Genomic DNA, 17463 nt, shown 5'->3' with positions numbered 1-17463 from the left:
AACTCACTATTAACATTAATTTATGATGAGCTGGAGATATGTAACTTGATTTTAACAATGTTTCTGCAAAAGTTGTTGTGGCAGATCTATGTACCAGCAAATCTGGAAACATGGTCTACTTGTCAGTGGTGAAGATGGATGGAGGTTTGGTGAAAAAGCTCAAATAATGTCCTATCCTATCTTTTAATCACTAAATGTCACTTTGTAGAATCTATCAAACAGCATTATCATGTTCAGATGGTAACAATGTAAGGGAAAATTGTGTTGCACTGTAGAGCAATAATTTTGTTAATAAAGTTTGTTTTCATTATTTAGTTCGTTAACACTAGCAGCACCTGACTCAACTCTTCTAACCTGCCCCTGAATACTAGAAAGCAGGGTTTTGAGTTTTTCTTTTTCTTATCACCGTGACTGCTTCTTCATAGCAGAATACTTAAACTGTGACATAGTTCCAACTATGCATTTTATCTTGAAATATTTAAACTATTCTTGGAAACTTGAAAATTAGACCTATAGTACCTTAGCATTGTTTACCCTAGACCCCAATACCTCATAAAAAAGACAGAAATTGCACAACAATCTGCTACTAATTTAAATTGTTCACGCTGCTAGCACAGCAAGCTCCTTCACACACACACACATAGGTCGATATGTTCTCCTGGACATTGAAAGTAAAAACACTACCGTGGAGAAGATTGCTAAAATTGATTTTGAGGTCCACATTCAAATTTTGGCAGGTATCGTTCTCCAAGGCCACTGCAGTCACATCTGGAGAGGATTTCTGAGCTTTTCATAAGCCTGTCTTCTTGATTCTTGGGTGCCTGTCAATCATACCCATGTCTTTGTGTTTCATCCTCTCTCTGTTTTTGTCATGTGTGTTCTGAATTTGATGGACCCTCATGTCTTATGAGTTGAGATGTATTTGATGTCTAACAGATGTTTAAGCAGTATAATTTGGACTCCCAACAGACAGGGATGATATTATGTGGAACTGTATTTATTTAATCATACAAGAGCACATCAGATGAAAGAAAGCAATAGTTTTTGATATACCTATATTTTGAAGGAGAAACAACACCACCAGTAACTAGAAAATATCTGCAGAAAGGGCAGGTATTATTGAAACCAGAGAGGTATTTCCATTGTTAATCACTGAAAAATGCACTGAACCTAACCTTTATGGTGCACTAATGTAAAACTGGTCAAATCGAGTTCTTGAAGGTCTGAGACAAAATCATGAAACTGCTACTTTCTCTATGTAATGGTGTGAGCAACTTTTTCAAACATTAGATCAAAATTATATCACTTTTCAATTTTGGCTGAACAGACACAAAGCTGTTTTTTTTTCAAATGGTTATGGTTTTATACATAGGCACATACAAAAACATTATGTAAGGAATATTTAGATATTTAGTCAGCAGGACAGCTTTAGTACTGGAAAAACAAAGGAAAACTGAAAAAAAAAACACTTAGGACCGCCCAATGAAAGATGGCATATAGTCACAGTAATGCTAATGTGTGTTACAATTTCAATATTACCACTGAAGTTTACATGATGGCTTCTTACCATACCTGGGAACTCTCCAGGTTTGACCCAGGATCCCCTGGTAGGCCCCATCTTCCCCGGGTGAAAGAAGTGCCCATTTAAGCATGCCCACTCCCACCCATTTCCCTCCACCAAGTAAAGGCCACATGGGACTAGCCTCATCCCTACATGTGTGGTTAGCCACACACCTTCATAAAGCCACTTACACAGAAGAAGAACTCCAGGTAGACTATCCTGGAACGTTTCCAGCCATCCTTGTTACTTATTATACTGATTCCATAATAGGCAACTTATTTTTGCAATACTGTATGTCACCCAGCTTTGACATACATAAAGTATAAAGTCAGTTTTATTAAATGTACTAAAGCTGTTATACTTAAAAAGTGAGCCACTTTGAAACATTTTGTTATCCTGAAACTAAAACAAGTTATTTTATGTTATACTGTCGGTCTTTGAAAACATTTATGTTATTATCAAAACATAGCTAAATTCTAAAAGACGGGTTAAAAACAACAAAATGCGCAAAATTAGAGCAACTTACCGTACACTTGTTTGGCTTCTCCCCTGAGTGTACCCTCATATGAATGAGCAGTTTATAACGTGCATTAAAAGGCTTATATCTTCGGGGGCAACCAGCCCAAAAACAAGCAAAGTCCTCTCCTTTCCTCTGATCTATGTGAACTTTCTCTATGTGCCGTACAAGTTCCTCTTGCTGGTCGTACAGAGCACTGCAGTCAATCCAACGGCAACAGTGTTTTCCATTGAAATCATCAATCTCCCCCTCCTCTTCAAGCAAAGGCACCTGGCCAGAAGGTGGGAGAGAAAGTCGATGAGACTGGCTTAACATGTCATGTTGGTGAATGTGCTGATGGGCATGGTAAGGTGGTGGAGGTCCTTGATGAGAAGGAGGTGCTGGTAGAGGAAGAGGAGGCTGAGAACCAATGCCAATTGAGCCATCTGTAAAGTCATCCACCCTTTCACTTTTTAGGACACCCATTGTCTGGCCATCAGTTAGACCAACACCTTGTCGAACCACCATGTTGTTCATGGCATCTGACTGGAGGTTGTTTTGCTCTAGCTGCTGCATGCGCTGGTATTCTGCAGTCATGCTCTCAGGAATCGAAATGCTATCATTAATTGCAAGGAGGCTTCTCTGTGAGTTGGAACCAGCATAAGATGGAGGAATACAGCTTCCTCTAACACCAAGAAAGTGCCCATACACTTCAGGCTGAGGGGACATGTTGCACGGGGAGGCTCTTGATCCATTGATGTAGGCCACTAATGAGGTTGGTGAGGTACGAATCATTGTGTTAAAGTCTATTCCAATACCATCAGATAATGGAGACAAGGACAGAGCTCTTTTCTTGGAACGTGCAGAATGCGATCTTGTGGAAGAGTGTCGGGGACTAGGATATGGTGAAGAGTTGTTCTCCATACCAAATAGGTATGAGGGCAATGAATTTGTAACACTATTATTGGACATGGAAGTTCCTGGTGGAATGCTAAGGACATCTCCTGGCTCACTACTGTTCTGTGAACCATGATTAGATGGAACTATACGGTACCCATGAGACCATTCTTGCTTAACACTCATTGTTGAGTGGCTCTCCGTCAAGCTCAAAGTGGTAGAGGCAAGAGACTCCCTTGACATAAGGGACCTAGAAGGAATGTACAGAAGAAATTGGTTATGTATTCAAGAGGTTAATTTGTTAGCCACAATAAATTTACTAAAGTTAGTTCAACAAAAGTTTGTTTGCCAAATTGTATATTGTTTGAGTTCTCTTTAAATGGCCAAGTGTGAGTTTCTCATGAGTTACAATACCCATTAAATTAGAACAAATGGCAGGAAGAACATTTCTAGACAATGTGTGCTTTTGGAACTAAATTATATCAATAAATCTTGTGGTACAAATCTCCAGACTGTATAAACGGCTTAGAAAGCATTGATTCAACTCTTCCATATTAATAAAACATTCTTATTCTAGCATTCTTTTTCAGATGTGAATATGACAGCTGGGTAACACAAAATTTAGGTTTAAAACTCCTAGCTCACCAGTGTTTCATCTCTTAAAATATATGAAAGTAAAAGTGATGGACCCTTAACCACTATAAGCACTCTAAGGACAGAGCAGACTAAGCATGGGATACATTTTGATTTGAATATTAATTATGCCTAAAGTTATTTTGCATTAAGCCTGTCCTGCTAAAGTTGAGGTACATTGGATATTATTTTCAAAACTGAAATTGAGATATTTGTTAGGTTTTATGGAATAATTGTGAACTGTGAGTTCACTGAAATCTGGCAGAACCTTTTTACTCAATTTTATGGCAGTTATTATTATTGTTTTACAGTTCATGAAAATAAGTAATAAATAAGTAATTAGATATCTCCTGTCAATAGCTATACAGGTATCCTTGCTAGTATCATTCAAAAACTGCAACTTTGTACATGAAACGAGAACAGTTGCAAGAATCAGGAAGTGGTTATTGAGGGTTTTTATAATGATACTAGCTAATTAAATGACTATTATCATTAAAATGATGGTACATGTCCCCTGACCTTCATAGCATAGCCATGTGGGTGGTCGGGCTAGCCCAAGCTGAGGAAGTTCACAGTTAGATGAAGGTATGCAGTTCATCACAAAACAAATCACTATCTTGTGTCTGTGAGAAGGGCTGGGGCAGTCCGGGAGAACCGGGGTAAAATCTGGTGCATAGTTTAAATAGGGGTCTTATTAGCCAATTAAACATTACTGCTGGTGGAATCCTTCAAATGGATGCTATTGTGAGAAGACCACTTTTCAAACTTTGCACCACAATCAACGTTTACACATAACTCCCATTGTGTCTGTACGTGTCTCTGCTCATTAACATCAAACCAAGTAACAACAACTAGATATGAACTGATATGAACAACTGACCTACATTTCGTGTATTTTTCCAATGTTTCACAGAGGAAGAACCCAATAGACAGCAACTACACCAATCCTTTATTTTGCAAACAAATATAGAATACGTGTTGGATCCAAGACAAATTTAGCTGACAACTGAAACAACACAATTATGTGGGCGCAAATTGGCAATTTTCAACTTGTAAAAGTAAAAACTATTTAGAATAGGTTAAAATAGATACAAACGGAATTCATTTAATGGGTGGACAGAGAAATGTTTTGGAGGAAAAATGTGGTAATTTCTGTTCTAAAATTATTGAAATGATCTCAACATGGGTGTGCATGTGTAGAAATTGTTACTTTCTGCAAATTAATGGATAGTAACATAAACTGTGAGTATATGTGTGTGTGTGTATCTTTCTTGCTGTCTCCCGCTCGAATATAGAATGTATATGTTCCGTTCAATGGTAAAAAAAATAATCTGATATAAAGCATATGTTGGTGGGTATGCATGACTGTCTCTTTAAATTCAATTTTCCTTCTGCACTTTAACAACATGATCATAAAAAACATATACAACATTCTTAAGTAATTTATTTTTCTACAACATTGTTTTTTATCTTTGGCTAGCGGTTTTACTTATGGGCTACGGTACGTTTCAATGCACTAATGTTTTTATACCACAGTTTTCAGTCTTTCTTACATGGAATGTGACTCTCTAATCTAGCTATAACTGTTTTACATCATGGTGGATGACTAGATTGTCCATCATTTCTTGGAACTTTCTGGGTCAGTAATCTCCATACAGGAGAGTGGCACCTCTTCTGTGCACAGGTGTATCTTGGCTGGGTGCTGCCCTGGGCCTAGGCTTGGCTGGGTGGTAACCATCCATGGTATGTTCCTAGGTTTAGCCATTTGTTCCAGACACATATACATTTCACATGTCCCTAACCAGCATATGTGAAGTGCAACCCTACATTGTGTAGGACGTATAACTAACTTGCCTGTAGGTTGATACATCCCACATGCTGTACTTTACATGTGCTAGTCAGTAACCTATAGAATCTTGGACAACTGACTGTTCTATGGATAGAACACAGTTATTGACACAGCAAAGCAAAAGCAATAGCCTATCTGGACTTCAATATTTCTTAAAAATTCCAGAGATATTATATAATAATATATAATAATATGGAAATATCTTCATGTTGTGCTAGCCAAAACCTACACAGGCTTTTATTAAAGTGTATTTATCCAAACATGAGCTGTTAGGTCACTTAGCTCACAGCGTCACGTCACATCAAACTGAATAATAAATCATGGCCAGGGCCACCAGCACTTTCAAACTGGCCAGGGTTGGTCAAGATGGAGCACTTCATCTCTTGTTGAACTACGGATCATGAGTGCTAAGTACTCTGTTATTAAAAAAAGAAAGTTTCTAGCTGCTGAGCACAAGATCCCCATAGCATTATGCTTAGCGTAAGACAAACACAGACCATGCCAATATCCTACACATTTCGATAATCCCCACACCTGCTGGGTGTTATACTTTGGCCATACTCCGTATTTTCAACAATGATAAACACGATCCTAAATAATCAGCTACTAAAACAATTAAAAGGCCAAATATCATCAGCATAATATACACTTCTAATATTCTTAATATTCTTTAAGCTACAACGTGCATGCTTTCTTCTTGTTATTAAGTCTGAAAGCATTTCAAAGAGTGCATAATTACACTGATTAACTGGCTCTAATTAGCTATAAAAGGAGCGGATGGTAGAATGGGATTGCTTCCAGTTGCATATACCTTTTATTTCAGGCTGGACTTTAAAAAATACCCCACTGACCAACATGACAGATGTTATTGTAATGTATCATCATTAAAATACGTTTTTACCTTGTCAGATATCATGGTTGCCAGTGAGGCGAGAAACAAATAATCCCCGATGATCCCTGTGTAACCGTGCAGAGAGATTATTAAGAAGTAATTCGCTGTTCTATAGTGACACTGTTATAAGGTTTTTATTTTAACCTCTTTCATTGACATCAAAAGAATAATCTTTGTTTAATGCGGAGAGATCTCTATTTTCTCGTTTTATATGCAGAAATGTAAACCGAGAACATTTGTGAAAGCTGACAGATTTATGCTCTCGGTATACAATGTTAGAACAGCATGAGAAAGTGCCTGTGATTTGTATCATGGAGACAGGCTGGCATCACAATGAGTAGACATACACAGCGACCCAAAAAATTGTATGCACTTGGCATACACAGTCAAACCCAAAATAATGTGACGTGTTCAGTGGAAACTAATGTATCCCACAGAAGGAGCACAGAAAAATATTCAGTTCAAGGAGAAACTCAGTTAAAGGTGCTGAACTTTTCGTCATTAGAAACAAAATTCCTAGCACTGTTTAACGTGTTGCTCAATGGTTGAGTGACAAGGGGCAGAAGGTCATTCTGTATTTATTGGTGTATATTCAGAGGAAGGTCTTGCCACTTGTGGGGTACCTCAAGGATCTGCAGTGGGACCAATGCTTTTTAAGATTTTTATTAGCAATATTATTAAAGATCTTAATTGTAACGTATGTCTTTTTGCAGATAATACAAGGATCTACAACAGGGTAGGAACGGGACTGAAGGGTAGTACAGGACTGAAGTTTATTTCAAAGCAGGGGAAATGTTAGAACACGTGGCCAACTGCTAGAACTAGATGGGCAGAGGTTTAGATGTAATGTTAAGAATTGACAGTTGTTTAAGAAGTTGTGTCTGCAATTCTGGTAGAATATTTTTATCCAACCTGATTGTTAAAGCACGTTAATGAAAGCTCATTCTCAATATTTAGTTGCTTGTTTGAAAAACAAGGGGTACACCTTTCATAGGCTTAAATACATGTGGCTGAATTATTTTAACTGTAATAAACATAACAGGGCATTTTGTATACAAACACCATTAATACATATAAAACATTTTAGATGAAAAACAGGGCTGTAGGTATCCCATCCTCTAGTGTGCAGTTCTCTTGTAATTTAGTATAAGGGCTGGGGTAAACTTTATGTAGCAATTGGTTGAATTTTATTTTACGTTAAGCTTAAATAGGACAGCACAAGTAAGAATGGTGTATGCATGCAGTTAAGTTTAAATAAATGAAACGAACAACACTTGTCAGTTGTTCACATTTAGTAACTGATACATTACTTTTAATATGGCAACATGCAAAAAAAAATAATTACAAAATTATACTTATATATATATATTGCACTAGAAAGTAACCCTATTTTTCTTAAAAATAATATTGACATTCTAGGCTCTTCTGGTTCATGTCGAGGTAAAAGTGAAAGGGCCGCTCTATACAGCAGAAAAAAAATCAATAATGATCTAATTATAAGGTATATAGGAAAATATTGCTAAATCTGGTTTGAATATGGGTCTTGTAAATCATTTCCACCTCCCACATGTAAATTTAAAGGCAAATATATCCTTGTAATTTTGTAAATATTAAAACTTGCACACATTGTGGATTGTAGATCCATCAAACAGTTAAATCAGACTCTTGCATTGAAATATAAAATGATATAGACCTGGAATCAGATGGAGGTATAGCTAAGTGATGCAGATTCCGCTGTATACTAGGGCTGATCTGGTTGCACGCTGTCGCAGCCTGGTTAGCTGGAGGTGAGATAGGTCCCAGTCGCTGTACCATCATGGGGCTGCTGGTCACCATAAGATTGTTGCAACTGCTTTTCCCTGCAGTCTTGGATTGTGGCCCAAAACCAAGGCTCCCTGAAAATATACAGAGAAGTAACCACATTACCCAGAGAAAAATAGCCTTTGAGACGTATACATTGACTGAAGTTTTAATGCCTCGAAATTTGACAAAATGGGCTGTACATCATCATAGCGTATTGTTTTTCCTTATTAATCACTATGTTAATATAACTGACTATATTCAGTCTAATTAAATACAGTACGTTTTTAAATAGACAGTCATTGTGACATTGCAAGTATGTAATGTATGTCTAATATCATGTATGTTCATTTTCTATTCTGCAAAGGGAGTGCTGGAGTACTACAAATACATTATCCATTCTTGGTGGTAAACACTGCCAAGCCATGGTTGAACAGTCACAATGAAATTGGAGTGTATCAGCCAGACCATACACAATGGATCATACCAAAATGGGAATACTTTACAGAGGAGAAAGATGTCAGGGGCAAAAAATCATTTACAGGTAGGCTTTTTGTGTTGATTTGTCAACAAATTTGTCAGGTGATGTAAGCACTCCTGTTTTGCACCATTTAAATACTATATATATCAGCCATAACATTATGTGAAGTGGATAACACTGATAATCTTTTTATCATGGCACCTGTTTGTCCGTGGGATATATTATGTAGCAAGTGAACCTTTCATCTTCAAAGTTGATGTGTTAGAAGCAGGAAAAATGGGCAAGCATAAGGATCTGAGCGACTTTGACAAGGGCCAAATTGTGATGGCTAGATGACTGGGTCTGGGCATCTCCAAAACGGCAGCTCTTGTGGGGAGTTCCTGGTCTGCAGTGGGCAGTATGAAAAGTGGTCCAGGAAGGAAAAGCAGTGAATGCTTCAGCACACCAAGTCATTTTGGACAATGCTATGCTTCCAACTTTGTGGGAACAGTTTGGAGAAGGCCAATACTTTTGTCCATATAGTGTATATATATAAGTAATAGTTACCTGAAGCTATTTCCCTAGATTGGAGAAATCTGATTGAATATGGCTGCCTCTAATAATTGGAGGGAGTAGAAGGTAAAGATAATTTTACCAAGCTTCACTGAGGAAAAATGACTTCTAAATTAAATTCCAAAATGGTTACACTGATTGAAAAATGCAAGGAACAAGTTATAGACAGTTTCCCTGTAAAATGTAAACTAGTGGTCACCAAAAATATTTTGTAAGTGTTGCACACAGGAAATCCCACAGAATATTCTAAATCCGTGATGGGGTAAATTAAGTTATTCTGGTCTTTTTTGAAGCGATGATCAGTAGCAAATGACTAACTGGAACTTCTAATTCATAAACGGTTCCCTCAGCTATAAGTAATATTCATAAGAACAGTCACTGACATTATGTTCCATTAACCATTGTAAGTCATCAGTCTTGTATGAATCTCATATTCACACGTGAATTTGATAATCTGTGAGTCACCTTGATAGATACAGGATGACAGGAAGTTGCCATTTATGGGATTACTTCACAATTTATTTCAACAGTCTTAAAAAAATCACCCATGTTTATTATATCCACAATGTTTTGTATTATGCTGTATTAAAGAGCTAAATTATTGCATTATTAAAGCTGGGGAAACATTTACATTACTTATATTATATTTTTCTTATTTTGTGGGGTAATGTATTTTTTACCAGAAAAATGTATTTACATTTTACTTGTAATATCATCTGAGCTACAATCATCCCTACAATACCTTTATTAAATGCATATATATATATATATATAGTTCTTTCTACCATACTTTTCTATAACTTTTTCATATATAACATGAAAGTGTACTTAACTTTTCCTAAGTAGAGGTTGTTTTCCTAAGAACTTCTCAATGTTAAAACAAAAAGGAAAAACTTTCCGGTCAGCTATTAAGTTGTTTAACAGAAAAATGGAACATATTGATTACTACTAAAATAACGCAGGAAGAAATGCACACTACAAATTACTCCCCCTCTCTAAGATGACACTTTATCCTTCTATGGCAACCGTGCAGGTAACAACAAAGAGCTTTCTCCAAAACACAACAAACTTTGTAAGGGATACTTAACATACAAGGGTCATTACACTTAAGTTAATATTTTACACGCCAATCACCACTTTTCTTGTGGAAGACACACACGTAATGTTCAATAGGCCCCCAACAAGTAGATGTGAAGTATTTCTTTTACTATAAGTACAGATGACTTCCACCAGCTGCCTCACCCTATCACAATAACAAACAGTCCATTAGGACAGATTCACCACACATTCTCGGCTCAGAGCTGTAAAGCTCCTGCAAATCATTCTTAACACAATACGTTTCTTGGTCTAAAAGGTCAAGCAGTCAATTGAGTTAAGGGTTAACTTGACTGACCAGACTTGGCAGCATTCCCTTGCATGCTCAACCTGTGTATTCACTAATGTACAAGTTGCTTGTGAGTGGCTGCGAGCGCATGCAACTTTAGATTTTTTTAGGTTGCGGGTGAGGGCATGGATGCTGAATGAAATCTTGCCTGTCCTGACCTGCATTACTCAAATTTTAGAAGAAATTAAGTAACTAAATAAACTGGGCCCCCCTGAACTGCCTGCTAACCAAGGGGGTGAGCTACGAGCGCCCCTTCTTCCTTCACCGCATGTGTTATACAGGGTTATTAAAACTTCCCCTCACCCCGATGCCATTACCAGTTGGATGAGAGATTAAGTTTAACCAAACACTCTCCTCCAGTGAGATGATGGGCTTAACTCATTAAAAATATTTCATACAAATTGAATATTACACATGTTAACTGTGTTTATACTGTATATATCAGTATTTAAAACCCTCTATCCCACAAGACTGGAGATGGACAGAGAGGGAGAGATACAGGTGGTGCAGGTGGGTAAAGGTGGGCTTCATCCCTCAACAAAGGTTTCATTTTATATTAAGGCTGTAACTAAATTCCAACTTCCACAAGCAACCCATTGGTTAAACAATCTGCAAGTTTATAGTGAGTATGCGAGTGGAACTTACGCTAGTTTGCTGTTGCACATATGCAATTTTTGCCAATTTGCATGCACTTACATTTTTTGCACAGCCTTACTTTATTTCTACATGGATAGTTCCCAAAAAATATTTATTGTTACGAAAACAAATATATTTTTGAACATTGCAAGCCTCCTGTCGAGCCATCAAGTATTTAAAGCCTTTCATGTGAGTATGCCAGTCCTACTGAGTTTGATGTAGTTCTGGGTCAACACGTCTCCAGATGAGTCAAGTAGACTTTGTCAAGCTGAAGCCCTTTTTACTGTAGTCTACTGCCAACTTGACTCAAGTTGGATTTCTGTGTATAGGCAAGTTTTTATGTGTTTCATATTAACTTACTGCAAACTGGCAGGTGAGTTGACCTAACTGTGGTCAAGTTGACAGTCAAGTCCCCTTCAATGAAAAGACAAATTTCAGCCAAATTGTGTTGGCGTCAAAAAATTCACTGTCAACTGATGCTTTGTGCACTGACCTAGTTGTCATATTTCCTCTATCAGTCAATCTATGTAATTTTGGTAGTACTAGTTAAGACTAGTAAAGACTAGCAAAAAAAATAAAAACAGAAGAAAAGGAAGAACACGGTTTACTTGCAGAAGAACCTGGTTTACTAGCGTGATGCAAATGAACAGTGCACTGTTCTGCTACGTTCCACATACAGAATTAATGCATTTTGGATAAGTCCCTAAATCTGGATTCAATTATATTCTACTTTCTATGTCGGATATGAGAATATGAGTTGGGATTTGAGCACCACTGGAGTTTGTAAGACATAGCACAAAGCACTAATGTTTAAATAGATCCCCTTGGCATTGGATTGGTTTATGTCAATAAAGATGTTACAACTGTTAACCAGGTGGTTTGTTTAATAGATGATAGTTCTCTACAGCAATAATAATAATAAATAGCAACGTATTAGTAGTATAAAAGCTGTACTAATGTTTAAACTCCTAAGGCTGAAATAGTCATAAAACATTCTAGCCCATCCTTTAAACAGGACCAAGTCTAGGTTAACTAATGATGTGATCAATAACTACTTTGGTGCCTCTTCCACCTAACAAAATAGTTGACAGGCTGCTTAATGCAAGCTCATTGTATGACACTATTTATGTTGCCATTATTATACCTGGGAACTCAATGAGGTAAACAATAGAATGACTTAGTCTTAATCACTCATACAGACACTCTTAACACAAGAATGGAGAAAAGTGTTTTATTGCACAAGTAGGACCTGCCATGAACAGTCAGGTCAGTGTGGTGTTTTGGTAATTCAAAATATCACTGATATGACTGACAACAATAGTAGCCAACTGGTCTGCTAATTTACAATACTAAATACAGCACTGTATTTTATGCTCAATGAAAAATATTATTATATTCCAGGGCTCCACAAACCCTGGGCAGCAGGTCGCCATGGCGTCTAGAAACCATTTCCTGACACCCATGGTTTTGCAGGGCTGCCATCAATCCGGCACCCTATACTATCCTGGCGAGCGCAACCAGTTTTATTTTATACATATTGGGAAGGAAGTACTACACCATTGGTCTCTGACTCTATTTGTTTTTCCATCCAGACACAAAAAGAAACTAAGAAACGCCCGAACACTTCAGCACTATTGTGAGTGCAACAAACTCCATACAATTACTTATTGGTTGTGACAATCTACCCTATTATTGTTGTTTTTTTTCCCTTTTCTCTTACATGAGCGCCCCTAAGTGGAACTGTTCTAATTTTTGGGGGCTGGCTCCTTGATCCAAACCAAATCTGTAATCCCCAGTTATATTCCATCGGAATTCCTATTTCATGTAATCTGCATTCTTAAACATCTGCTTTTTTTGCTCAGAATTGTTTGTATCGTACTTCTCTTTCCTTCACAGCACATTAGAATGACTTTCACAAATGAAGACAATCAAGATCACTAGAAAGAAAAAGTGTATTGTAATGGTCCCTATCAGGTAATAAATTATTTTTAATAAATAATCTTTTCCCAGGACATTGCTTAAAAATGTCACTGACCATTAGACTTAATAATTAACCGTTTTAAACTGAAAAATACATCATGGAAATGTTTCATGTTATTCATTTCCTCATTCCATGGTATCTTCTGTTTCTATGCTCAGCCCCATATTTTTGGTTAATAGCTAAACAGCCATCATTTTCAACATGCAACAATAGACAGCTGCAGTCTTCCACAGGAATGTCATACAAAGTGTGCAAATGCAGAAACAATAGTACATAAAACAAATTTACTGTATACCATTTGCAGTATTTTTACATGATATTAATAGCTGAATAGGTAGTCAAATCCTGTGAAAAGTTCTCGAGCGGTGTCTTGGCTGTTCTATTTTATCCATGGAACTCCTGTGTTAAGTGGACAGTTAATGCCAAAGGGTGGTGCATTCACAGGCTCTAACTAACAGCTTTTAAAAATACAACAAGTAATGATCATTTGAGACATAGCTCACTGTAAAATTGCACATGCAGTGCATCTATATGACAAACTATGCTTAGCTTCATAAATTAAATTAATAAATTATGTGCATGGCCTAGTTTTGTAGGTAAGCAAATAGCACACACCAGATAGATTCACGCGTAGAATAAATATATTTATGGGTTTGGTGTAAAATACCTCTCCAACAGTCCAGGTGTTCAAATCAGGGTGTGTGGTTAAATGTGGGGCGTGTATAGATATGGAGACATGGTGTACCACCTTAAGGTAGGCATGTTGACTAAATCCCACACACGTTTTTTAGAACTATGAATCTTATATACCTCCTTAATGACCTATTTTTCAAATACAGTGCCAAATAGTGTTTTCCCTAGAGGTTCAAATTCCTGTTCTTCTTCAGCATTTTGGTCCTTTCCTTATGTTGCAAGTGAATCCTGCTGGATGATCCAAGCCTGCAGTTAGATCCAGCACCAAAGGCCACCTTGACCAACTCTAAGCAGGTCTACAACCAGTGGTGTATTCTGTCCCAGGTGAACTAAGCCACATAACAGGGTGTAGTGGGTTATCAGTCTCTCTGTAGCATCGCTGCCGAAAGGGCCTGGTTAAAAGGGATCTCCCCAACCGCCCCATAAGCACTATGGTGGGTTGTGTTGAGATGGTATAGTCCTTCATAGATTTCTTTCTCTCTGCCCCAACGTTTCCAAAAGGCGGGGGTACCAGAGTATGATGCCCAGCAGTAAGGATGGTGGTGCAGAGGGAATGTTTGGTGGCACTGCCCTGGGTTAGGCCTAGGGCAGCACTGAAGATAAATATGCCACTGACTACAACTTGACATAGAACTAAACCTGAAGGAATTATTGATATTAGAAACATCCAAAAACTACCTTTTGTTAATTTTATGTAATTGCTAATTACAGTTTTACATTATATTTCAATGTATTTGTGGTCAAACTGAAAGGAAAAAGGGAGATTGAGTAATAGGCAATGTATGTTGAAGGATATCTCGAGAGTATTGACTGCTGTGACTCTAATAATTTTTTTTTTTGCTTGCGTGCATGATGATACGGAGGCAATGAGGATTAGGCACAAAAGCACAAAGCCGAGAAATAATAGTCCCTAAATTTTAACAATCAAACTATTGCTATTCTATTCGCCTTAGACCACGCACAATTCAAATAATCTCAGAACAGTTTTTTCCTTGTTATTAAGTAATCATGTTCGCATGCTTTCTGTTGTAAACAATGCAGGCATTAATTAATGTGACTTTGTAAAACAGACGTGGAAACCTATACTTCACCGAAAAGCTTATTGAAGTGGAATGTCTGCACATAAAAGACTTTAATTCCTATCAAGTTCAAGACTTATACAAGTCTGCCAGTTAATCGTATAGCAAGGTATTCCTTGTAGCTAGGTTTCTATTGTTCGAGTGGGTAAGGAAAACCTATAGCTACTATAGTCTGTATAAAGAATGTATTAGTAAATGTATTAGAGTCATTAACTCAGAAACATCTAAAGGTAAAAATGTTCATCCTATACCAAAGCATATATTTACTACCTTCCATTATATTTAAACGGTGCTTCTAGGTAATTACTCTGTACAAATTTAATAGGACTAACATCAATTTAAAACTGTTTAGAATGTTTGTATGTAATTTGGTCTTTTTCATGTGTTTGTGCTTATTAGTGGCTCACAAATAAAGTAGTTTCATAATAATTTAAAAAAAAAACGTAGAACCGCTGTGAATCATTGCAATAGTAATACAGAACATTAATACACCCTGGAACATAAAATGCAGTGTATAATGAACAAACCTCTATGGGCTACACGTATGCATGAAATCAGCCTATATAAAAAGGAAATACAATATATAGGATCCTATATGGAACCTTAGGACCAGTATATGGAAAAATGTTTTGGTATGTCTTGTCCATATAAATGTGCACAGTTAATTAGAATGGCTTATGATTTGTTAAATATCAATAATAATAATAATTATTATTATTATATATTCTAAGACAACATTTGTCTCTTTAGATATTAATCTGGTAAACTGGAGCAGTAAGTGTCCATCTCTTGCAAACTAGGGTGAGGAGATGCCCTGGGGACGCATAAAAAGGCATCATGCAGAATGGCAATAAACATTTATAGCATGCATGCTGTATTGCAAATCATATCCACATACAGGTACTGTTCCACAATTTAAAACTTTTCTAAATGCAGTATTAAAAACATAATTCCCAGTACTTTTGAATGTATAAACCCAATAGCTACCAAGTGTCCTGGTTTTCGTTGGACAGTCCTGTTTTTGGCCAGTATCCCAGTTTTTTTCTGTAGACCTGCCTCACTATTCTGCTTGTGCAGCCAGTGGGGATCATGGATCCGTTAGGGAGATCTTGTGATCTCCCCTGGCCTGCACAGGTAGTACATTCACAACACAGAGGTAAATCAATATTTTTTATTTAAGTATGTTAAAGTAAAAGATAAATTATTTGCCCTCTATTCTATTACACGGTTTTGTGAATACATCTTTGCTTTGCAAAAAGTATTATTATAATAACTGACCTTAAGTCAGAAATGGCATCAGGAAATAGTATAAAAATCTACATTCTATGCAGAACTCATTGTTGAGAGTAAGTGTGTTTTGGTCAAAATTGGTCAATGTGATTTTAACATCTTGGTATGTTTTCTTACGCAATTATGTTTTTAAGTGGTCAATTATCAAACGGAGCATACTCATAGTCCCCTGACCAGCCCGCTGACCTGTGAAATTGAATGAGGTCTGGGCTGTCACGTAGCCTCCTAGTAATGTAGTGAGACCACCAGAATATGACGTTTGCTTATACCCACACCCTCAACTAAGTTTTCCCAGTTTGAACACCTTAATTGTGGGGGGTGGGGGTTCAGGTTTTTGGCATATTGTCACGTGTACATAAGCAGCTGAATGCATGTTATTGGGTTATTGGTCTCCTTTTGGTCATAATTCATACATTTCTTTAACTTTGATATTTACTTCTATAGGTTCTTTAACTGTACACCAGTAATCATACCTTGGAACTCTTCTACCTTGGAACGTTTCGCCTGGAGAACCTGGGAGAAGCTTTGCTTCCTCGGGTCTCCGTGTTGTCACTGAATAAACTCCAGGTTGGAGCAGCAATCTAACCTGCCCCACTCCTTGCCCATTTCCCATTTAAACAGCAAAGTTCTGCACGCACCCTGAATAGCGGGAGCCACAAAGTTCCCAGGTTTGTAGATAACACAATAGAAAAATGATAGTAGATGATAGTACAAGAGCAGAATTCTCTCCTAGAGAAGCCAGCACAAACTGCACTCTATACAGAAGATGATATCAAGAAAGTATCACATTAACAAAGACACTCTGCTATGTCAGCTCAACACAGTTTGTAGACAGCATACCTTCTATGTTATGTGTTTTATATTAGGGTTAGGATTATTACATTATGGAGAACACATTTTACAACACTCCCTGCAGCACTGACTTAGGGTCTCAGCTCATTATGTGGTTTCACATGCATATGAAGGTCAAGTCGTACCTGGGAGGTTCTCAAGTTTGGCCAGCCAGAGCTCCCTGTCTCTGTGTGGTGTAACAAGGATGGGGCTAGCCACATGATGGGTTGGCTAGCTGTGCATGGGATGGTACTGGCCCCATATAGGCTGCTAGGGAGGCAGTGTAACTAAGATGGAACCTGGGTAGGTAGTGGATGCGACCAAACCATGTTCCCTTGCCTGGAGATTGACTCAGAGCCCTGGCAAAGCAGTGCTACACAAGGTAATATTGTCTTATAGCAGAGATGA

General features: G+C 37.4%; 1 protein-coding gene across 1 annotated transcript in view; it reads right to left on the bottom strand.

Annotated features, from left to right (window-relative positions):
- The window catches only part of GLIS3 (GLIS family zinc finger 3), a 134625-nt gene that overhangs the window by 88757 nt on the left and 28405 nt on the right, over nt 1–17463 (bottom strand). The window contains exons 3-4 of the mRNA XM_053466174.1: nt 8022–8223; nt 2088–3204 (exon numbers count right to left, since the gene is read on the bottom strand). Coding sequence (XP_053322149.1) covers nt 2088–3204; nt 8022–8223 — 1319 coding nt within the window. The remainder of the gene's footprint in view (nt 1–2087; nt 3205–8021; nt 8224–17463) is intronic.

The sequence above is a fragment of the Spea bombifrons genome, chromosome 1, assembly GCF_027358695.1.
Source record: "Spea bombifrons isolate aSpeBom1 chromosome 1, aSpeBom1.2.pri, whole genome shotgun sequence".
NCBI lineage: Eukaryota > Metazoa > Chordata > Amphibia > Anura > Pelobatidae > Spea > Spea bombifrons.
The sequence above is the reverse complement of the archived record's forward strand: the minus strand, read 5'-3'. Positions and strand labels throughout refer to the sequence as shown.